Source organism: Manis pentadactyla, chromosome 6 (assembly GCF_030020395.1).
Source record: "Manis pentadactyla isolate mManPen7 chromosome 6, mManPen7.hap1, whole genome shotgun sequence".
In the NCBI taxonomy this organism is placed as follows: Eukaryota; Metazoa; Chordata; class Mammalia; order Pholidota; family Manidae; genus Manis; species Manis pentadactyla.
The window spans coordinates 60,061,675-60,084,136 of NC_080024.1; the positions used below are offsets into that span (position 1 = coordinate 60,061,675).

Sequence of the window (22,462 nt, forward strand, 5' to 3'; positions counted from 1 at the left end):
TACATTTTCATAGTTGATTCTCCCACTAGACTTTGAGCTCCTTGCAGGCAGGGTCTGTGTGTTGTTATTCATCTATTCTAACATCTAACCCAGAGGCCCACATGTCATAAATGCTTGCTGGATGAGGGAATGAATGAATGGGTCAGTCAGTCAATCAATCACTGGGTCATCCCAGGGTTTAATTGGCAAAATAAAACCCTATAACACACTCAGAAAAGCCATAGCTCTCAAAAAAATTTTACATAGATATATACACACACATATACATGCACACACACACATACACACACACATTTACCTCCCCCACCTGGTTTCAAAATCACAGCATCTCTTGTGGTGACCCAGATAGTCCACTTTCCGGTGACAGGGTGAGTATCGGCCCAGTCAGCCTTGTGGGTCAGCACTGTGAAATCTACTAGGAGATAAAAACCAAGGAGAGGACTTAAAGACTTACAAACTTATTTTGAAGCTACAAAATGTTTCTTCTCTTGCACCTGCATTTTCTAGACTCCTAACTTTGTCCTTCAGTACTTTTAAATGAATATCACTAGAAATGGGTAAAGAGATTTAGAATTTGACACATACAGAGCATGAGTGTATAAAGAATGCTTTATAATATAACTTTGGTATAAATAGACATTATTATTGACCTCTGCTCTGGGTCATCCATCTATTCCACCCCACCTCCAATGAGATAACCTCTCTTGGCATAATGAATGGGCCCAGAATTGAAAGAAGAAACAAAACTAAAAGTCTACCTTTTTTTGTGTCCTCTAACTCTTGATGGGGGTTTTCCTTCTCACTCCATCCTCTCCTGAAATGCTCCTAAAGAGTTGAAGTATAACTAATACCATTCAACCACTTTTGTCTGTGTGATAAAGAAAACTCATAGGTCAGCTCCCTGGTCTTAACTCTTGATCTCATCTTTCAGGCAACTTTGCTTCCCTCAAATACCCTGGCTCCCACGGCCATCATGACGACCCACATTATCTAGACAACTTATGTGGCCTATTTGATTTGACCACCAGTACCAAAAAGAAAAAGAAAATGAACCACTCTTCCATTCACTCACTTACCCTCTATTTCACCAAAGAGCCTAACCCAAGTTTTAAAATTCTTCATATTAGTCTATGTTTGGTAGTATTGTTGCCCTTTTTTTTGTTTTAAAATATAAGTGAATATGCCATTTATCTTGGTAAGAGGCAGTCCCTTCTCAATGGGACGTTGGAATAGTACGATGTTACCTTTAGGAATTGTTTCTATTATTGTTCTTTAATATATGCAGTTAGGATATCTACCTAACAAAGCTAACAAAGCTAGTCTTAATCCTTCATTCATTTTTCTGTGTAATTCTATTACTATTAAAGTTGCTGAATATCAAACGGACAGCTGCATTCTCATCCTGTGACTAATATTTATGTTTTCCCCTGGGGCAAAGGACCAAGTACTCTGGGTTTGCTTAAGTTTCTGGACTTTTCTGAAATCCTGCTTCCAGTCTTAAACCTTGGGCCCTCTGGATGTCAAAATGGTCACATTTGACACTAAGGCCACCAGAACTTCCTGCTGCTTCTGTCATTCCATTTACAACTGTGTAATCAAAACATCCCGCCTCTTGCCTCCCTGGTTGACCAAGTTTATCTTGATAGGTGAAGCAGTTACATTAAAATAGCTTCTTCAGGAACTGACCAGGTTTTTTAAACAGATTTTTTAAACCAGTTTTGTAACAATATTCAGGTTCTATTTTAGGAGAGAGAGGTGGTTTCTTCTTATATGAAACAGGCTTTACATATATTTGTTCCTATGGTGTATTCCTAGAAAAAGTCTGTGTACAGACCTCAAAAGTGCAAATACTGGGCAGCTTCATAAAAAAATAGAGTCTGTTCTACCGCCTCCGTTTTCATTGTCTTGAAGAATTTCAAGGCTCACTCAATGATGACCGACCACCCCAATGCCCATTTCCCCAGAAGCAAGGGCAGTAGCTCTGTCCTCACTGGAAAGGGCTTTGCAACCGTGCCCCAAAGAAGCCACCTCTCTCTCCTAAAATAGAACCTGAATATTGTTACAAAACTGGTTTCAAAAAAATTCTTTTCTTTCAAGAAATCCCGACTCCTTGTGAACTCTGCTTGAACCTAAAAAGCAGGAACGGGTCATAAATCACTTGGACAATGGTCAACTGTTCAGTGGCTCATCTTTTCGATCACAACATCCCCCCACCCCCTAAGGTTTTCTTTTCTCGCCCTTTGGTACCTCTACTCTTTTGGGCTCCAGGGCCCAAAAGCCTTGGGGTGAAGACTAGCCGGTGTAGGGGGAGGGGTGGTCTTCGAAGTCCTCGGCTGCCCTTTCCTCTCACGTCTCCTCCCCTCTGCCCGCCAGTCCCAGAAACGGCCATGGCACCTCCCCAGAATCCCTCTGCCATGCCCCGGCCCCTCCTGGGGAAGAGGCACCAAACGGGGTCTGGCTCGTCCTTTTTCCGCGGTCCCGGGAAGTTGCCCAATTCACCTCGGAGGCCCAACCGCGGGCTAGGAACGCAGGGCCAAACTGTCCCCAGCCGGAAGGAAAGCGGCCTCCGAGTGACCACCAGGGGCTTTCCGGGCCGCGGTGGCCCGCCGCACACACCGCGCCTCTGAAACAACCAAACCCTCATACTTGTTCGCTGCACTTAATTCTGCCTGGGATCAATACATAATATGATACCGAATAAATAAAAGGCGCTCTCAGCGGCCAGGGGACGGGGCTATTAAGCAGCTGGAGCTCTCACGGTGCATATCAATGCACCTGTCATTGTGGTTTGTACAAAATTTATGACTGCGAGCACGGGCGGCCGTAAACGCTTCAGGAAGGAATGAAAAGAAAAACACTTCCCAAGGCCCGGCACTTTTCAGAAGTGGAAAACAGGCTCCGCGTGGGAGGAAGAGCAGCGAAAGAATTCCCTGCTCCACTTTTTTCCCGGCCCTGCGCCCAGCGATCAGGGGTTATATAAAGTGGCCGGCGCCCGCCTCTTGAAGCAGCTCGGCTTGACGGCAGGATGCGGGACGGGACGCGCGCAGCCTCGCTGGGGCCGAAGACCTGCTGCCGCCGCGTCCTCGGGACGCCAAGAGGGTCGCTGGACGCGCGGAGACCAGCCAGGCGCTCGCTTGCCTGCGGTGGCCGTGGCATGGCCGAGGGGCTTGGGAAGGGTTGGGGCGGCAGTGCCCAAGCTGTGACTTGCGCCGCAATCTGCGTAAATTATGGGTCGGTAGAGTCCGTGCAGATTGAAAGGAGGAGGGTGGGTAGGCGATAGAGTGATGGTTGCTTCTGTTACTTTCAAATTTTTCGAAGGTTTGACTTGGCCTCCTCTGTTCTTGTTTTGCTTAAACCAGGGCCCCGGAAGCCCACAGATCTTTCTGGCGTACCCAACTCTCTACAAGTCATCCCCCTTAATTCACTGGAACCTAGCAATGATTCTTCCCTCCCTGTTGGCTTTGCTACGACGGGATTTCGAAACCACCCCTTTCCGGTTTGGTCGGAAGGGGATAAATTTACCACAGAGTTGGGGCAGCTTTCTGCCAAGTTCTCCCGATCTCTCAGCCTGAGCCTCTTCTTCCTTATGGGAATCCCCTGGACGTGCCTTCTAAATCACTCTTATTTAGCCCAGATAACGCAATACATAATACACCCTGCATTTAAGGCATTGGGCTCACCCCCATTAAAGCGCCATAAATTTGAAGGCCGATGATGGGTTATCATGTAACGGGCAGCAGTTCACACTGAGGTGATCCACTTCAAAGTCGCCCTTTGTTTTATGTCTTGATGTATGAGTCCTGAGATGGCTACCTTGAGTTGCGGAATAAATGGAAATGTAGTGGAAATTATTTTTAAAAATTTTGCCATTCACCGCAATTGTGTGTGTGTGTGTGCGTGCCTGCGCGCGCATGTGTGTTTTCTAGAATTTTGTTTTTAACTCTTTTTTAGTCTCTCCGGGTTCCTTTTGATAGTCTGTTGAGGAGAATCTGGAACAAAATAGAGAACTCTCAGTAGCAGCTGGTTCATTCTTACAAACACATGTCCAGAGGCTTTACACCCTTTAAGGGTGTCATAATAGATGTGACTATTGTATATGGTGCCCAAAGCCATTCCAAGTGCCTTCTCCCTGGCAGAGAGGAGACTCAGTTGTCTCCCGGGGATTTTAACACCAAAATCTTTGGCTGGAAAGTGGAAGGAGAAGCCAGGATCTGAGGGAAGGGCCAAACCCTAGCCCGGTAGGTGGGCCAAGTGAGTCAGAGGTGCAGGGAAACAAGTCCCTCTCCTCCTGCTCCAACCAAGCTCTAAATGCTCCAGAGCCCTAAACCCCCTGGCCCAGCGCAGCCTCCTAGGAGCAAAGGAGGGGTACTGTGAAGACCTGCCACAGCATAGGGCCCCAGAAAATGAGGGTATATGTAGATGGGCCTGAGTAGATCTTAGTTGATGGCTGTCCCACACAGTCCAATTTCTTGGTTCATACATAAAATCTTGGATGGTTTCCCTACATTTATTTTATTCCAATAAGTACCCACCACACTCTCGGCCTGAGCTGTCTGCTCCTGGGTTGCGCGATCAGGCTGCAGACCACCTAAGAAACAAACATCCCTTCCATCCTCACCCAAAAACAGACCAACCTGCCCACCACTGACTGTGCTCAGCAGGTGCTCACCCTGGTCAGGTGAAAGGAAAGACACCCCCCTCTCCCCCTCCCACCTCGCATCTGCCCTGTGCAATTTGTCGACTCAGTACTTTGCAAACACTAAACCGCACCAGGGAAAACCCCACACAAAGTGTTCTGGGCCCCTTGGAAGACCAGAATGGGCAGCCATAAGCCTTTGAAGTGACCTTTGGCTCATGCAGCAATAACTCACCCCTTAATGAACACCCAACGGAAGCTCCTCAGAGAGATCCCCAGCCGGTAGGGCTCCTAACATCACTCTCACCCTCGGGCTTCAGCTTCCCAGCCGGCCCGGACCCAGGAGCCGCCCCAAGGGCTGTGCTGTGGAGGCGAGATGTACCAGGCCATCGGACCTAAATGGAGAGTCCCACAGCCGCTCTATATGATACATTCACATGGGCAGACATCAGATTTCACCAATTGACATTTTCTTTTTGAAATAACTGTTTTTTAAAAGTAGGAGCTTCCCTCAAAAGAAGGGATAAATTGAGGCCATCCAGGGCCTCAATACCCTGATGATGTAGCTAGATTTTGCTTTTCCTGATACGGAGGAACAGGGTAAGTTTGCTCCTGGGTGTTCAGGGGTGCTGTGGTGAGCTCTGAACTCTGGCCACTTGGGAAGTTAGGAGAAGAGGACCCCAAAGTGGCCAAAGCTGGGCCACCCAGAGCCCTCAGTGCCTTCTCCCACTCCGTCCGCTTCCCACCCACCTTCCAGAATGCACCCAACTTCAGCCTCCTGCCTGCCTCAAATCACAGGCTTAACTCAGCTGGCTCTCGGCCATCAGCTCAAGTACCCTTTCCACAGCCAGATACTGGGCAAGCAGGAGGGAGCCGCATCTGTGAACTCTCAACTAAGAGCTAGTCCCCAACAGACCCGGTCCTATGCCCATCTCTCACTAGTACTCCAGAAAAAGTCTTTAGGAGAGGGAGCCTTGGTGCGGATTATTGAAATTTTCGGGTAAGTTGTGAGTGAGTACTCCATGGTACCAAATGAAATGCTGTTCATAGTAATTGGATTCAGCCGACTAAGTTGGCAGGCGCTGTGCTCCAAGGCAGCAAGGGAAGAAAAATGTCCAGTGACTTTAAATTCTGATGGAGCCAAGCGCTGGTGATTGACACAACAACTTTATTTTTCCCCTTTGATGGTGACAGACCCTGGAAGTCTGTCCCCCTCCTGCCGCCGGTCCCAGCATAGGCTAAGGAAGTGCTCCTTGCTTTCTAGGTCCCTTTCCCACAGAGGCCCTGTCTGGCTGAGCCCTATGGCATCCCCATGAGCATGGAGTGTCACTAATTCGGGCTTTGGCCGGTAAAGACCCAGGATGAATTGTCCTGTCCACTCTCAGCCAGAAAGCCACAAGACACAGTAAACAAAAAGATGGATGTGATGCAGGAGCCAAAATATGATTTAGCTTTCATTCCGAGTTATCTGGGAGAAGGACCCAGAGGCTCTAAACCTTTTCTCTGCCAGTATTGCAGTCAAAACTAGTATTAGTGAGGAGTGTGGAGTAGCCTTCCAAACACTTCTGGGTAGTTTCAGGGTTCTCTTGAATTTGGGGAGGAAAGCTGGAGTAGCACTTTCACTTCCCAAGAAAAAAAAAAATTAAGCCAACAGCAAGCGATAAGGTGAGCATATATGGAGCCAGCTCCCAGAACAATGCAAGGAGATGGCTGGCCCCAGAGTTTATTTTAAATACATATAAATCAACCTGCCTGCGCCTAGCCAGGCAGCCCAAGACACAGAATTAATATGACGCTCCATCTTACTTTGGCAGTGACACTGGAAAAAACTTTCTTATTCATTTTTGTTTTCCAGCCCCTTCTTGTAACTGCACATTTACCCCAAAATGCTTCCTCCAGCCCCCATCTCCCTCACCGACCTTCCTCAAACTGCTCCCCTTCCATGCCACCGGCCACCCTCCAAGCCTGGCACAGTAGTGTGTCCTCCTAACCTTTGGGTAGGCGGGGAGTATCCCCACAAAGCACACTTCGTTTCAATTAATCACCGCCTTCAATGTATATGTAGAAGTGTATCTAGGTCTACGAGGGCTGCCTCACCAATTGGCAATAATCAAGACCACAGATTACACAAAATAAATCATATTTAGCATCCTGCTCAGGGCAGCAAGCAGCCTCGTGCCCAAAGATTTCCATTTTGTCATGCAATTGCTTACCTGGATCCCAATTTATCATAAACCCGGTGTCCTCGGCCTCAGACTGGGCGCCAGTGGGGGGCAGAGTTAGCCTTCCCCCTTTGTCTGCAGACAACACCGTCCCAACCCTGGTCTTGCGCGCTCACAGACGCGGCCATATACCCGAGCACACGGAATTCCCGGTAGAACGGAACCAGCCTGAGTGAGGTTCAGCTACCAATAAACGCAGGAGGAACGTGTTCGTAGTCCCCGAGCTGGCTTCGCCTGAGCTGCGCGCCCGTCGGTCCACCCGCCTGCCTGTCGGCTTCCAGGCCCAGAGCGGCGGCCACCCGCGCCCCCACCCACTCTTGGGTTCCTGCCCAGCCCTCCCAGGCCCCCCAGAGCTCGGGATTTGTTTTGCTTTCGGAATGTGGCTCTTTCTGGATTTGGAGAGAGCCCCAGAAACCCCTCATAGTAGGGAAATACAGACGCTGCCTTCAAATGCGAGCATATTTGTTCACGTGACCCGGAGGGAAGATTGTACTGATTGAGGCTGAAACTTTCACGCCATCCAGCCCCGGAGTGCAGCCAGGCCTGGGGGCTGGGAGGAGGGGCAGGAGGCGTGGGATGCGGGCAGACTTGGGGGAGTAAGCGGAGGAAGGGAAAGCTCCCAACTTGCAGCTCAGACCAGCACAGACGCAGCCTACCTGCCCGCAATGGGATGGGGCTCTGAGGTCTCTCCCCCCACGACCTCTGACCCTGGCCGGGACTTCCACCAGACTGGTCCGGGAATTGGAAATTTTAGAGGCTATCTCTCTTAGAGGTCTCTCTGGAGTCGGCTGTGGAGCAGCAGAAGCACAGGGTTTCCCTAGCTCTCTGGCCGCGCCGGGTAGCCTGCAACCTCACACACCCGGGCTATGGCGCGATCTAAGCGGACGCGCGGCCCTAAGCGGATGCCTCCCGGGGAGAGGCAAGTACGCTGTGGCACAGCGCAGGCCCCGGCCCTAAGGTGGGAGCCTCCAGCTCACAGGCCAGGCTGGTCACTCCGGAGAAACCCTTCCACCAACACGGCTTGCGGCCTTGGCTCGTTCTGCGGATACAGCAGACGAACGGAGCCCATCACTTCTGAGAGCCAGAAAAGGCGCATAAACAGCCGGGCGGGACCGAAAGCAGACTCCCCTCTCTGCGTCTTGCAGATTGAACCCCGAGAGGTGCCGAGGCGCCAAGCCGCTGTTTGCAGTGATCTGGGCGCTTCCCAATATGAGCACGACCCGCGCGGATCCCGCAGGCCCAGCGACCGCCAGGCCGCAGCTTCCCGCTTCCTGCGGCGCCTCCAAGGCGCGGCGGACTGCGGAATCAATCCTGACCAGGCTAATCTGGGAATCCAGGGAGTTTCTGTTTTTTAAATATTAAAATAGCACAGGTTCCTTGCACTCTCCGAGTGGTCGGGCGTTATTTACAGTAACTGCAGGTGGGAAGAAACCCCGGGCCAGGGTAAGGGGCCGGCCTCTAGCTCCTGGCTTGCTGCGAACCCCACGGTCCTTTCCGTGCATGGCCCGCACCCCGGAATCCCGCACCATGCGGGAATCTCCACCCCATCCCTGAAGTCTCTTTCAAGGCCAGTCTCTCTCAGCGGCATCAGGCACGGAGCAGATACTGTTACTGCTTGAAAGGTTTCAGACTGGCGAAAGAGAATGAACCCAGCAGTAAAAGAGCGGACAAGATGGGGTAAGGTCCTCCACATCTGCACCCCAGAGGCACGGGAAAGTCCCTCAGGATGGATCATAGGCTCGAGCCACCCGGCCTGTCAGAGAACCCTTCCTTTTGTTCACCTGGCGGGTCCTGGAAGGAGGCCCACTCGGGGGCCTCTTGGACCAGGATTGTGGATGTTACCAGTCCACCCCCACCCAGAGGACCCCGCCCCCAGCCTCTGGCCTGGGGCTGAGCCGCCGGCCCGCAGCAAGTGTTAATCTCCAGCCATAGAGGGGAGCCCGCTTTGCGGGAATTTGTCTCCAGGAAAAGGATCTAAGCCTTCTTCAATAGGAGCATATGTTCATAGAGCAATAAACCGGAAAGATTTACAGTCCTCGCCCGGCCCCCAACAGCCTCGCACCCTTTCAGGAATTACTTACGATGATTTATCACACCAACTTGGGCAATTGTCACACTGATAAAATAGCCCAGGCCGGTGCCCGCCAAGCCTGGGCCTTAGGAGCTATTGGCTGCTGGGCTGCCGGAGGTGCTGGGGAGACTTTTTGTGGGTTCCTCTCTGGGCCTACCAGGGAATGTCGAGGTGGGTTGGAATGGGTGGTGTTGGGGGGGTTGGGAGGAGAACCAATTCTCATTGAGAAAAATGCAAGCAGCTCAGAGAAAGGGCCTGGAATGTGCGACTGAGTCACTTGCAAAGCACATAAACATTTGTCATTCTTGAATAACTGAATTAATGTATTATTGTTGAATGTATAATTCATAACGGAGGAAACTTTGTCCTGACAGGGAAATATACACACACCAAAAAAGAAATCAAAATAGACACACAATCCCAAAATCACCACCAAAGGCAGCCAGCCCCAGCTCGCGGAAATCACCCTCAGAAGCCAACCAGCGGGGAAGAGAATAGGGGGCGAATAGTCGGCCTTGCCAGGCATCTGGGACAGAGTTTTGAGGTGGAGGAGAACAATGCCGGCTGCTGCCCCCAGCCCAGATCCGCAAGTTGGGGGTGGGGTGGGGTGGGAGCTGAGTTGCTCGTGGGACCTCGAGTCGCCTTAGAGGGAGGGAAAAAAAAAGGCTGAAACGCGAGCGAGCAAGGAGAACCTTTGCATCTCTCTCTGGCCTCTCCCTTTCCCTGAGGCTTCCCTTCGCCCTACGGTCTCCCACTCAGGCAGCAGAGACATCTTGCCCCTGCCTTTATTTTATCTCTTCCCCAAAAATTAAAAATACAGAAATAAAGGGGAAGAAGAGGAAACTTCTTGCTGGCAAACAGCAGCAGCAGAGCTTGAGCGGGGAGGGAGGGAGAGAAACAACTCGGAAATCATTATCTGTTGGTTAAAACCTGCCTGGGGTAAAATTTCAACTCGATTTTATAGCCTTCTATTATGACGCAAAGAAAAATTTACGACCCTCGCTTGAAAAGAGGGCCGGGGCCTTTTCTCACCAGTTTAAGAATAGGCGGCAGATGCCGTGACAGCGACCATTGTTCCCGGTAGACACAGACACAGGCGACCGGGCAACCCCGGCCCGCGTGCGCCAGGCGCGTCCCCCAGCCGAGCGGGTTTTTAGAACTCCTGCTGTCTCAGAGCGGCCCGCGCGCACCCTCACCCCTGCCCCTCGCCCCTCGCCCCTCGCACCCCCCCCACATGCGCGCACACACCCTCTCTTTCACATACTCTTGGCCGCTCTCAGTAATTTTTCATAAGTGCAAAGCTTTGCTGAACCAAAGGTCACCATCCAAGCCACTAACAACTTCTCGCCGGCGCACGTTTCCAAATCAGGAAGCAAAGGGAACTATTCATCAGCGGCCCTGACAGCTAAGTTCATTAGGATTTAAATCTGTAGAAATAAAAGTCGCCAAAATATTTACCTGCCGGCAGCGCTCCCGCGCCTGCAGCCGGCCGAGGGTGGAGGGTTGGGGGCGCCGCGCGGCCCCCCTGGGCGGGTGGTATTCTTGGGATCCCTGCACTTTCCAAGTCGGAGAGAGCCCTTTGCGTGGCAGATTAATGACGACTCCGTGTTTCTTAAGGGACGTGCTGAATTAATTATTTCGCCAATCACGTGGTCGGGACTTGTAGAAATCTATTCTTATCATCTTCCTCGCACTTTGAAAATTCTCTGGGTTATGAAAGGCCCTCCCCCGGCTGCCGGCGAGCCCCGGCCGCCCAGCCCGGCGCGGGGGGCAGGGAGAGCTCCCCAACATGGCGCGCGGCGGTGGGAAGCGCAGTCTGCCGAGGGTTCCGATTTACTGTACTGTACTCCAGCGGGCTCGGCTGCGGACTCGCTCCCTCCTCGTTCCTGCCCGAGCTTCGACACACACAACGGTATTGATGTATTGGTGGGCACAGGAGGAGCCATTAACCAGGAGACCGGCAGAGGACAATCATAAAATGTGTCTGAATATTTAAACTTCTGTCCACGCACTTATAAATACACATGTCCACGCGTCTGAGGCGAGCCCGTCCATATATTAAGGACACATGTCTGATTTTATGCATTCTGCTCATTTCCTGTCACGAGCGAGCCTTCCCCCACCCCCCAGTCTATTTCGGGACTCCTGTCCTGGCCCCACTCTTCAAGACAAGGCACAGATGTGAAAAAGCCCTCGCGAAAAAATAGTGCACGCCACTTTTTACCGTAGGGGGTGTTTATTGCAGTCTGGAGGGCGGAGGGGTCTCTGGGGAAAGGTAGGGTAGGTGCTGGAGGCCCCAGTGGAGCTCAACAGCACTGGAAAAGAAGGGGCCCAAGGGGCCCAAGAGCAGAGGCCAGAGAGGTCAGGGCCGAGCAGCCACCGGTCAGCCCCAGGTCAGCCCAGAACCCAACACCCAACACTCTCTTCCAGAGTTGGGGGGCAGGGAGGTCTCTCACCCACCACATCACAAAAAATAGGCTGAAGGAGTCTGGGGCTGACCAGGGCAGAGAGCCAACCTGGAGATTCCTTTTAGTCTAGAGAGTTATTTTCCTTTCAAAAGAATAATGCTCACTGCCCTGCAGCCTGATTACGAGCCCATGCTTCCCAAAGCTCACAAAATATAGTGGCCAAATTGGGAGTGTGTACACATAGAGGAAGGATGATGATAGAATTGCCTTACACAGTTTAACCTTCACTGATCAGGCATGCTGCAGAAAATAATAAACTGTTTACATTGAACGTTAGCTTTTAGAAGACTTTGTGAAGAATGCTTCTGTGGAGGCACCACACAGAAGGGAGATTTCGCTACACCTTTTATTATTTCAAATATAGATCAATGAATTACATCAAAACTACAGGCAACAATTAGTATAAATAATACTTTAATCAATGGCAGAACATTGGTTAATTCTATTAAAAAAGCATCTTGTGTGAACAGACACCATGGGGCTGACTGACAATGTCATCTCCCAACAAAAGGCTGCAATGGACAAAGTGGTATGGGAGTCTGGGGAGCAACATCCTCAGTAAACATTTCACCCCCCCCCCACCCACCCCATCAGTCACAACCCCAACACAGCTTTTTCAAAAACCACCAAAACAAACACTTCTGGCTCATATTTGGGGTAACAAACTGGAAACAAATAAAAGCAAATGGGCACTGAGCCTTTCTACATCTAGCTTTCTCCAGAGCATGTTCCCAGATGGAAACTCATTTCCTTGCCTGCCCTGTGTGGTTGGGGGACGCCTGTTTTTTTCCTGCCCTACTCCAGTCAGCCCAAATGGACGCTGGGGTCCAATTGGGCCCTGAGGGTTGAGAGCTGGCTTCTGGGCCATCTAGGCTCCATTAACATTTCAAAAGACAATCCCTGAAAGCTGAGAAGAACTGAGACTTACAAACAAAAGTTGTTTCTCTGATTAAGTTACTTTCCAAAGTAGTGGGGCAATGTTTGAGAAGGAGCTTGCATTTTCTTCATCAAAACAAGCCTCTTGGCACTCCTCTGGGGCTGGAGTGAAGGCAGTTCATTTTGGCATTTGGTCTGAAGCTGGAGTGAGTAAACTGAATTTCTGGGAAGGGGAAAATCTATAAATAATGTTTATAATATATATGTAATTGGATGTTGTGAAAATATATACTTTTCCCCCCTCCCAAGGAGAAGGTTCAATGTATTCACAGATTTTGGTTTTAGGAAAGAATCTTAGCAACTTCCCAATTTGACTAAGCATAGCACTTCTTTTCAAATGCTACATCCAAAGACTGCTTTCCATGTTAGAGGGAAAAAAAGAAAAGAAGGGTAGTTAGAGTCCAAAAGGTTAAGGGTTTAGAGGTCAGTCCTCCTGGCTGAAATACAGCTAATCGAATAGAAAATTTGTCCTCTGGATGAACCTGATTCTGTAATTTAGCCGAACTTCAGTAAAATACCTTTTCAACTTCTCAACGTGAGGGCATCAGAAAAAAGACGTCTTGACTATGTATGAACTCTGTGCTTTTTGTCATAGAAACAATGATGCGAATAATGCAGGAATATCCATCTTTAATATCCCGACATGAGGATATTCAAGTATTGCCATGTGCAAGTCTGAAAGCCAGGCTCACCCCAAGGAGGAACAAAGAGCTGTCCCCAGGGTCTAATACAAAAGACCAAGGCTTGGAAGATACTTTAGAGAAGTGGAATTTTAGCCTAGGGACTCCAGTGAATACCTGCCCTCAGCTCTCTGGAGACACTGAACCAAAGAACATGCCTACAGAGGTCTTTTTCCCCCCTCAATTTAAATATGTTTTTAAAATTACTTCTGAAACCTCCTAAAGTGTTTTGTAGCACTGAAAAAAATAGTCCCAATTCTGAATCTCCCTTTCAAGCTCACCCTTTTTCTCCCCCCACCCTTCCTTTTGTCACTTCTGGATAGCTACAGCCAGGGGTTTCTTTTTGAAGCCTGAGGCTTTGGGGTTTAAACTTCCAAAGCCTTGTTTCATTTGAGTATATGAACTCTGTCATTACCTTTGACTCTTTCCCCCTTATCCTTAAGGTCAGCATTTTAGAAAAATGAGCTTTGAACTCTTCCCAGGCAAGGCATAAGAAAAATGACTGAAGAATATCTCTCCTGTTGTTTTGAGAGTGATTGTTTTTAAACCACTATTCTCAGGGCAAGGAAGAAGGCCTGAAAACTTTTATACTTTCATAATTTCTGCTTCTAATTAACGGGTTCAGGAAAACTTCCTTAGATTTGTTTAAATAAAACTTCAAGGGAATAATCCTAATACCAACTTTTATGGACTTCTAGATTCCAGTAGTTTTTTCCTTCTTTTTTAAAGCAAGACTTCCTCACCTTCCCACTCTCTCCCACCCCACATCCCCTCTCTCACATAGGCCATATGCTAATTCCCATAAAATACTGCTACTTGGGGGTATTTGGAGGCATTTGGAATCCAGTTGGGACAGAAAATTCAGTCATTATCTAATGACCCAGAGCATAGAGGTTTTGTTTTCTTTCTCCAGAAGGAAAATGTTGGACCATTTGTTTCTTTTTTTCCTTTCCTTTAATCACCCAGAAGTGGTTATAAGCACAGTGCTGAAAAACAGCACATGTGAAAACATATTTTCAAGAACTCAACTTCGAGTGGGTCCTTTGCCTCCTCAGCCCAGTTAAGAGCCCCCTACACATTTCCGGGGTGTGGGGAAGGGGTGGAGTCCAAAATGCCCATTACAGCCAGAAGTAAGTCTACACATCTCTTGATTCTGCTCCCTGAAGCTCAGCCCCTTTGACCATTCTTAGATTTTTGGCATTAAGATGTCAGTTACTTCTGTACCCCATTCTCCAACAAATAAATATTTAAGCAAATACAATCCAAACATAAAATAACCCGTTTCCATTTCCTTCTTAGACTTATTCCTTTGCGCATGGGACCACTGGAAGCAAAAAAAATTTTTTTCACACAGTAAATTATAGACAACTCATAAAGTAAAAAAAATTTTGGCCCAGCTCTCCTGCTTCCACTGAAAGCAACTAGCACTGGGGTGCCAACCTTCTGCCTCAACTCCCCCACATTATTAAACCACAAAGATCCCTGGAGGGGTGGGGTGGGGGAGAATGTTCATATTCACACCAGGATAAAGCATCCAACCTTCATTTGCAAATTCAAAATCCAACAGCCGAGATTTTCATGAGTTTAATGGCTCTCCAAGATTTTATGTTCTCAGTAGCTCCTGCCTTTTGATAAGAAACTTAGAGGGAGAACCCCGACCCCCTCCCATCCCCATCCCGGGTCCAGGGAGGGGGCTGCCCTCGGGCAGGATGCTAACCTAGTCCGAGGGCGACCTGCGTGTCCCAGGTCCACCCCACAGTACCTTAGAGCCCAGGGAGGTGGCAGCAGGCCCGCCTGCCCCCGCAGCTTCAGCTCAGCGGGAGCGCAGGGAGGGATGGGCCTGGGGTCCCCACTTCTATAGGGTCGTCAGGTCCGTGTGGCGGTCCTTGGCCAGAGGCTGCAAATGCTGGCCCGGGGCAGCTGAGGTGGAGCAGGAGGAGGATGACGACGAGGACGATGATGAGGACCTGCCTTTGGTGTTCGGCAGTTTGTGGTCTTTTTTCCACTTCATCCTCCGGTTCTGGAACCAGATCTTGATCTGCCGTTCAGACAGACAGAGGGTATGAGCGATTTCAATCCGACGGCGCCGCGTCAGATACCTGTTAAAGTGAAATTCCTTTTCCAGTTCTAGGACTTGCTGCCGCGTGTAGGCCGTCCGGGACCTCTTGGGCTCCCCGCCAGTGTAGTTGGGGTTCACTGAGACACAAAGCAGACAGCACAGTCAGGTCAGCCTGCCACTAGTTAGGCCCCTCGCCAGCGAACTGACTTCCTGGCGCGCCCCGAGGCCGCAGCCCTCCCGCGCTCCCAAGCCCGCTCTCTCTCTCTCTCTCTCCCGCCCTCTTTGCCAGGCACACACACACTCCCACCATCCCCTCACACCCACCCACTCCCAGGTTCGCAGGCCCGGATCCCCAAGGGTGCTCCCATAACCCCAGTGCACCCTGAGCTTCGGAATTTCTAAGCATTTTGGAAATTCCCCTTCCTCCACCCTGTCCCCTCTGCTCTGAAAATGGAGGCCTCTCTCACCCCACCCCACCCCCATCTCCACCCCCTTTTTCGCACACAGCCAAGCACATAGCCACATGGTCCCGGCCTGCTCCCTCAGCTATAAAAATTTATGGGGAGAGTAATTGCGGCGCCCACTGAAGCCCCACATGCCCCCACCCACTCACACCCCTCCCTGGGCCCTGTTCTCTGAGCTGCAGTGGGGACTTAGCAGTCCTTGGGCCCGTGGCTCACCTGAATTCACGTGCACCTTCTTCATCCAGGGGTAGACCACAGCCGGCTGCTTGAGTGCCGTCCCTGGGGGCGGCTGCTTGGGGCCGCCCTGCTGGCTGCAGGCCCGGGCTCCCGGTAGCGGCGCGGGAGGGGGCGCCGGGGGCGCCGGGCACGGCTCTCCCGGGGCGCTGTAGTGGCCACCGGGACCGCTGGGTTCTTGCCCGTGACCCCGCGTGGGCAGCGCCGAGCCAGGCCCGGGGCCGCCGCCTCCGAAGGTCTGCTCACCGAAGTCGGGCCGTGGGTAGAGCCCCGGGGGCTGGAAGTCAGCACCCTGCGTACTGCCGCCGTAGTAGTCGGGACCCTGCTCGCCTAGGTAGCCGCCTTGCAAATATTCCTCGCATGGAGGGAACTTGGGGTCCACATACTTGGAGTTCACCATATACGAACTCATGGCCATTAATTTCAGAAGGTAGAAAATACTAATTTTTCTCGTGTTGTCTTTTTTTCTCCTTCCACAGGGCCCTCCTACTTGCTGTCAACTGAATAAAGTTGGCGGCCATGTGACCAGGACAGCCAATAGCGAGAGAGCGAGTTTATCACCGGGTTGGTGAGCATCTCATAATTTTCACAAATTTAACTAAATAACATACATGTAATCAAGTGACTCGCCATGGTATATTTTCGGGCCCCCACCAGATGTTAATGTACTTCTTATCTCCAGCACCCTCATTCCCCGCGGGTAATTACAGCTTTTGTCAGCCACTGACTTTGCTAACCTTGAGTGCCCTCCCCACTCACCCCCACACCTGAAATCAACCCCCCAAAGTAGGTCCAGTTCAAGGGGGAACACACCCCCCTGTGAGTGTGCAAGGCACCAAAAGGCGAGTGGGTGAGGTGGCCTCTGAGAAGAGCAGAGTACCCCAGGCAGGCAGGGCTCCCTCCGCCCAGCCCGCGGGAACAGGGACTCTGCCATACAAAGGCCTAGTCCCGGCTTTGTCTTCGTCAGGGTCACCCAAAAGTTACCACAGTCTGGCTGGCCTAAATCAAGTTAGGCAATGAGTAACTACCAGCTTTCTGTGAGGGCCCAGGCCAGGGTGTTTCTAGCCAAAGCTGGGACTTGTGGGTATGGCAAGAGCCCCCCAAACCCTCACCCTCAGCCCATGTAGAGGAAGGATGGGCCTGGAAGATGGTAAAGGTAATCTCTCACCCAAATGGGCTCCCAAAGACCTTTCCCACATGGCAGTCAACAGCCAATGAGCCCCCGCATTGGGCACCCTCCAACTTCATGTTCCGGGAGGGCAGAGTTGGGTCTGGGCTACCTGGCCACCCACATTGTTCCCCAGTCCCCCAAAACCTAGCCCTTTGGCCCTGCATTCATGCAACCAATTAAGGGTTTACATAGGAGCCTCGTTTAAAGGTGAGGGGATTTTCAAGGACAAGGCTCCTCTGTGTCAGCAGGCTCATGTCAAACCTTCTGGAGTCTAAGGTAATAAAATAGGCGACTGACCCGCACCGGCTGCCTCTGGCCTCCACTTTCGACTCTGGCTATTTCGGAGAAACGTGAAGGTTTTGCATCGACCATATATTCCCCTAGAATCGAATCTGTGACTATGTGGACACCACACAAATTCGGTTCTACAGGGTATATATAGACAACGTTACTACCTCTGGGTTCCACCCGGAGCTGGTACCCAGACCGCTGCCATCTCCAGCCTCTTCCTCGGAGCAGTCACCAGCTGGACACAGCAACCCCACTTTCAGAGACGCTTCAGGTAGCCTGAAGGGCTTGGTGGCAATTTGCAGCAATGAGGTCCCCATCCTTGTTACATGGCCTGGGTTATCGAGCAGCCAAGGAGCCAGAACAGTCTTCTTAAGAAAGAAAAGAAAAGAAGACAAAATTATCCATCCCACAAATGGCGGCTTTATTAACCCCCTCTCCAGATCCAAATAACCACCCCCTTATCGAATAGTATTTTCCAGAAAGGAACAAATACATCCTCAGTGGCAGAAGAAAAAGACGCAAGAGGGGAATATCCCCACCCCTTTCTTTTTCCCGTCGCCTGGGCAAACCAGGTTGGCTTACAGAGCAAGTTCTCCAAGAAGTCGCACATTTACCTTCCTGGGCCTGAGCCAGGCTGGCCTCTCTGTCCCACTGCTGCTGCAGACCTCGAGGCAAGAGCTACTTGCAGCCACCAAGCCGCCCTGTGCAGGGCCGGCACACTAACGGTGAAGGGCAGGGCAAGGGGTCATTCGAAATCATTTACAAACATTACAAAGTTTCATTATTTTTGCTTTGCCGACAGCAGCACACAAGAGTACAAGAGTGTGTGAATTGTGCCCGCCCCAGTGCCTCAGCGTTGTCTGGGACTCACCCCTCAGTTCAGGCACCAAGAGCACAGACACACTCAGGGCCCCTTTGGATTTCAGGAGCAGAAGTATACCCAGGCTCTAGTGGGGCTTTTGTACCCCTGACTGTAGGGCAGAGGTGTTAAATTTTTCTTTTCGATTGTTTTGATTTCCCCCCTCATGATTCAAACATTAGCTTCAAGCATCAGCCTGGGACTGGTGGGGTGCAGCAGGGAGACCCCAGCTTCTCAGTCTGGCAAAGTTGGTTGCCTGCTTTTCTACTCTGCACATTACACACGCCCCCAGCCCCCCATCCATTGGTTCCAGTGCTTTAGTTATTTTGTCGGGATTTCCTGGGTACCAATTCTAACAAGAATTCTGAGACTGCCCCACACCCAGTTCTCTTATCCAAAGGGGGTTCCCTCCAGCTTCCCCTAATGCCACCCGTTCCTATGCATCCATCTTTCTGGGGATACCTGGTCTAGGATTTATCCAGATAAATTGGGGGAGCCTGCTGGGCTGGGTGGAGATCCGGTAAGGGTACACATTTTCATATTTGTTAGACGCTGTGACCTGTATTTCACCTTATTGCTCCACTCGTTCAGACAGGTCAAAGCCAACGAGTTATTGATGAACAAAAGCGTTAAATATTCACCTCCCGCTCAACTGCCCCTACAAATGCTTTTGATCTCTCCCGCTTTTTGTGCTGTGTTCAGCTACAGGGCGCCAGAATGTGGGTTTGCAAGTGGGGAGCATCGGCACCAATAAGCACCCAGAGCCAGGGCAGCGGCAGGAAGGGGGCAAGACCAGGGCGGTCTGGGGACACTAGATTTTCCAGTCTGGAGCCCAGAGCCTGTTTCACTTGAGCCAGACTGATTTGTATTAGGGAATATGCACTGGGCGGAATCTCTGCTTCTGGGGGTGAGTGTAGCCCCCAGGAAGTGAAACAGGCTGCCTCCAGGGCAAAGAAACCTGGCCCGGAGCCAAGCCCTGGTTTCTCCCACCCTGGAGAGAGGGCATCTCACCAGAGCGGGAGGGTGCCTCGTTCCTACCTCCCTTGCATATTGTCTCCTATTAAAATATAATCATCTCTGTTTTGCAGTGAGGGAGGAACTACTGTTTTTCCCTCAGTTCTCCCACCACTACTATCATCTTAATGAGATAGTTTTCCTGAAGACTTCACAGGCCTCCTCAGAAATGTACCTGTTTTCCGCGGGACTTGCAACTCAGAGAGATCCAAACTTCTGAGCCCAGGATCCCAAGAATCTCTGCCCCCAGGGCACTCTCAACCAGCCCCGCTCTCCCCCACACACACCAAGTTTGCCTGCAACACCAGCATTCTGGAGAGAAAATTCTCAAATTGCAGTTGCAGAGAAGCAGAGGTGAACGAGAAGGGGCTCCTACCCTTCTCTCTCCTCGCTCAGCCCTTGTCGCCAAACCAGAGCCCAAACTGCTGAGCCCGGGGCCGGGGGAGGGGAGAGGAGGGACTTCCACGTAAAGCTCAGAATTTGCAGCCCTTCCCGGAAGCCGGCCAACCCAACACACCCGCAGCTATAGAGGGTTAAGTTGTGCATGTGTTTTTTTTCTTTTCCTTCCTTCCTTCTTTTTTTAATAAACAAGGAGGAGGTTGGGTCAGGCTGAACCGCATTAAGCTGGGCTGGGCTGCGGCGAGGGATTATTTTGCCTCGATCTTTATTTAGCAGGTTGATTCGGACAGAAGGCGATGCTCGCCGCAGCTTGTTAATAGGCCGGGCTGCTAATTAGCTGCAAGCTCTTAAAAGAAACGTTCGCTGCGGCGGAGCTGCACCTGTGCGAGCTGGAAAGGCATTAGAAAGCCCGAAAGGTCCAGAGAGGCCCAAGAACACAAGGACGAGAGCCCGCGCGCGTTCCCTTAGTTGAGTGACTGTGAACTAGGCCCCAGAAAATCTTTTCAGGAGCTCAATTTAGAGCCTCCACCTCCAAAGCGAGCTCCCCTCGCATTGCCAAGCCTGGGGAGGCAGGGCCGTTCTTCACCCACCCACTCTCGGCGCAGCCCATCGCCCAACACTCCCCAGCCATCAATACTGCCTCTTCGCGATTCGGAAGAAACGGGAAGGTACTTACAGCGGCCGTTTCTCATGGTCCCGAACCTGTTGCAATGAAAACGGGTGTCATTTAAATTCCACAGGATAATAAAGCGTAGATACACAGAAAAATAACAAGGCCTGGGCACCCCACCAATACCCAGATCTCCCTGCTTCGGGTGCCCGCCCCCAGGAACTGCGCCAAGTTCTCCGCGAAGCTGGAGACCGCAGACCTCAAGGGCAGAACCAGGGAGTAGGAGAGTGTGGCCCCCATCACCTCCCCCACTCCATGCACCCTTAGGCAAAACCTTACTGGTTGCTTCGCCCACTCAGACTGCCTGTAACAGGGTTTCCTCACTTAGGAAAACGGGAAGCAAGGAGAAAATGGGCCTTTGTGTATTTCTTCCTGCACAATCGGCTGGGTGGGCGCAGGTCCACTGGGGAGCGGGCAGCCGCTGCATCTGTCCCCTGCCCCAGCTCCCCATCTGTCCACGCTGGGGTCAGTTCAGACCCCTTTTCCAGTTTCAGATTGTTTTCAAATTTCCCAGCCCTAACTAGCACCCCAAAAGCCTGTCTCCACCTTCCTATTGAAGGACCAGACATGGTTGGGACTTCTCTTCCCAATTCTGCTCCAATTCAAAACAAAGAGCAATTTCCAAGGGAAATGAGGGCCCAAACGATAACCAAGGAGGAGGAAAATTGATGGATTTAGAAGTAAATGGCAATGCTTTAGATTGTTATCCAGCTCTGTGGATATGACATCATTTTGTCAGCTTTGCGTCTCGAGAACCCACAAAGTGATCTTACAAAGCAGTGTTCCTCACAGGGGCTGGTGTCCAGCTTTAAGTTTCTGGTCTCCTCTAGTTTTATTCTAGGATGGCAGTCTTCTCTGAGAAATCTCAGAAGCAAAGCCAACATCATCCTCAACCTTTCTCTAACCAACTAGACTACCACTGTTTTATTCCACTCTTGAAACACATGCTCCATTATGAGGAGGAGAGACAGTCCCTCGTGTGAGATGGGAGTCAGTCCTCAATTCCTAATTTTCTGTGGCCAGAAGGGAGGGAAGAAAACCAGGAGTCCCAGTCTATTTGATAATTCATGTTTAGGCTAGAATTAGAGTTAACTTCAATGGGAACTCTCCCTCACCCCAAGTGCAAAAGATGAAGCAGAGAAATTCCCCAACCTTGGAGTTGTCCAGGAAAAAGTAGTAAATGACTTACTGGTTTTCTCTCCTAGAAAGCAGGGGAGCTGGGACTAGAACTGTCTCCTTCTGAGCCCGGCGCTAGCTGGAGCCTCTCACTTGCCTATAGCTGCTCCGGGAACCAAGCATCTGCACTTGGATGCTCTTAACCTAATTTATGGTGGGAATTATATTTTGGCTTGTCAACTCTCAAGCCATAAAACAAAGTTTATTGGAATCACGTGCTTGTAAATAGCCACTCAGGTCCCATCTCTGCAGAACCATAAATAACCTTTGGCTTTAAACTTTTATTCACTAAATAAAGGTTCACTGCAACTGTTCGCTCACATTTAAATAGTTCCAAATATCCAGAATGCAAGGGGGGTCATATTCATATCAATGACCCAGGCTTTTCAAATAGCATCTTTTCAGAGACTTCTGTGTAAGTTGGGAGAAAGTGCTATTTGGAAAAGGCTGGTTGGTGGGCATATGAGTCTTTGGCTGCATTCGCTGTGAGTATCATCAACTCCTTTATTTCAATCATTTTGTAGCTCTAGATACGGTAAATAAAGAGGAAAGTCAAAAACCACTTCTTAACTTGCTTATACTAGAAGTTATGTGAGATTTGTTCAAGCTTCAATAAAAAAGAGTGGTTAGGGAAATTCTGGGTGGGCTTGGGGGAGGGGGGCCAATTGGAGTTAACACTTGGCTAGGTATTGCTGTGGATGGGCTCAGGGAAAGCTGAAGATAGTCAGATATCTAGAGGTTTCTATAATTTGCTAAGATCTGAAAGGGAAGCCTTTGCAAGTGACCAAACTGCTTAAAACAGCAAGACTTGGGGTTTGGTAAAGTGAGAAAGTAGAGAATAGCTCCTTCGGAATCTTTGGCAACTGAAACTCTAAAGAAGGCTATAAAACAATAAAACAGTCCTGGTGTGAAGAGGACAGGGTGTGAGGAAGCAAATGAGGCTCTCAGGGAACCCAAGCCCAGAAGTCAGATGTCCCCGCCCCGGGCTCAAGGTCCCTGGGCCTAAACCTGAGTGGGATACTACCCCTTTCCCCCCATTCTGCCCCTCCACCTCACCCACTCCCACTCACTGGCATGCCCACCAGAAGGAGACCCTAAGAGAGGAGGGAGTG

General features: G+C 50.5%; 1 protein-coding gene across 2 annotated transcripts; it reads right to left on the bottom strand.

The window, feature by feature from the left end:
- Positions 1-314: 314 nt before the first annotated feature.
- HOXD4 (homeobox D4) lies at positions 315-17,322 on the bottom strand. 2 transcript variants are annotated; one of them, XR_008998254.1, is made up of 3 exons: positions 15,753-17,322; positions 14,776-15,209; positions 315-412 (listed from the first exon to the last, which is right to left on the bottom strand). XR_008998254.1 is itself a non-coding variant. In XM_036879461.2 (2 exons), the coding sequence occupies exons 1-2, from the start codon at positions 16,186-16,188 to the stop codon at positions 14,869-14,871; spliced, it is 777 nt and encodes a 258-aa protein (XP_036735356.2). In that variant the 5' UTR covers positions 16,189-17,322; the 3' UTR covers positions 14,582-14,868. The 2 variants fall into 2 exon arrangements, 1 of the variants encoding a protein (XP_036735356.2); XM_036879461.2 differs by lacking the exon at positions 315-412 and having other exon boundaries at positions 14,582-15,209.
- Between the last annotated feature and the right edge of the window lie 5,140 nt (positions 17,323-22,462).

Excerpts from the sequence above, each read along its gene's own strand:
- HOXD4 (XM_036879461.2), bottom strand. The coding sequence starts at position 16,188 with ATGGCCATGAGTTCGTATATGGTGAACTCCAAGTATGTGGACCCCAAG. Across the intron at positions 15,210-15,752 it reads GAAGGTGCACGTGAATTCAG|TGAACCCCAACTACACTGGC; the intron begins GTGAGCCACGGG and ends TTTGTGTCTCAG.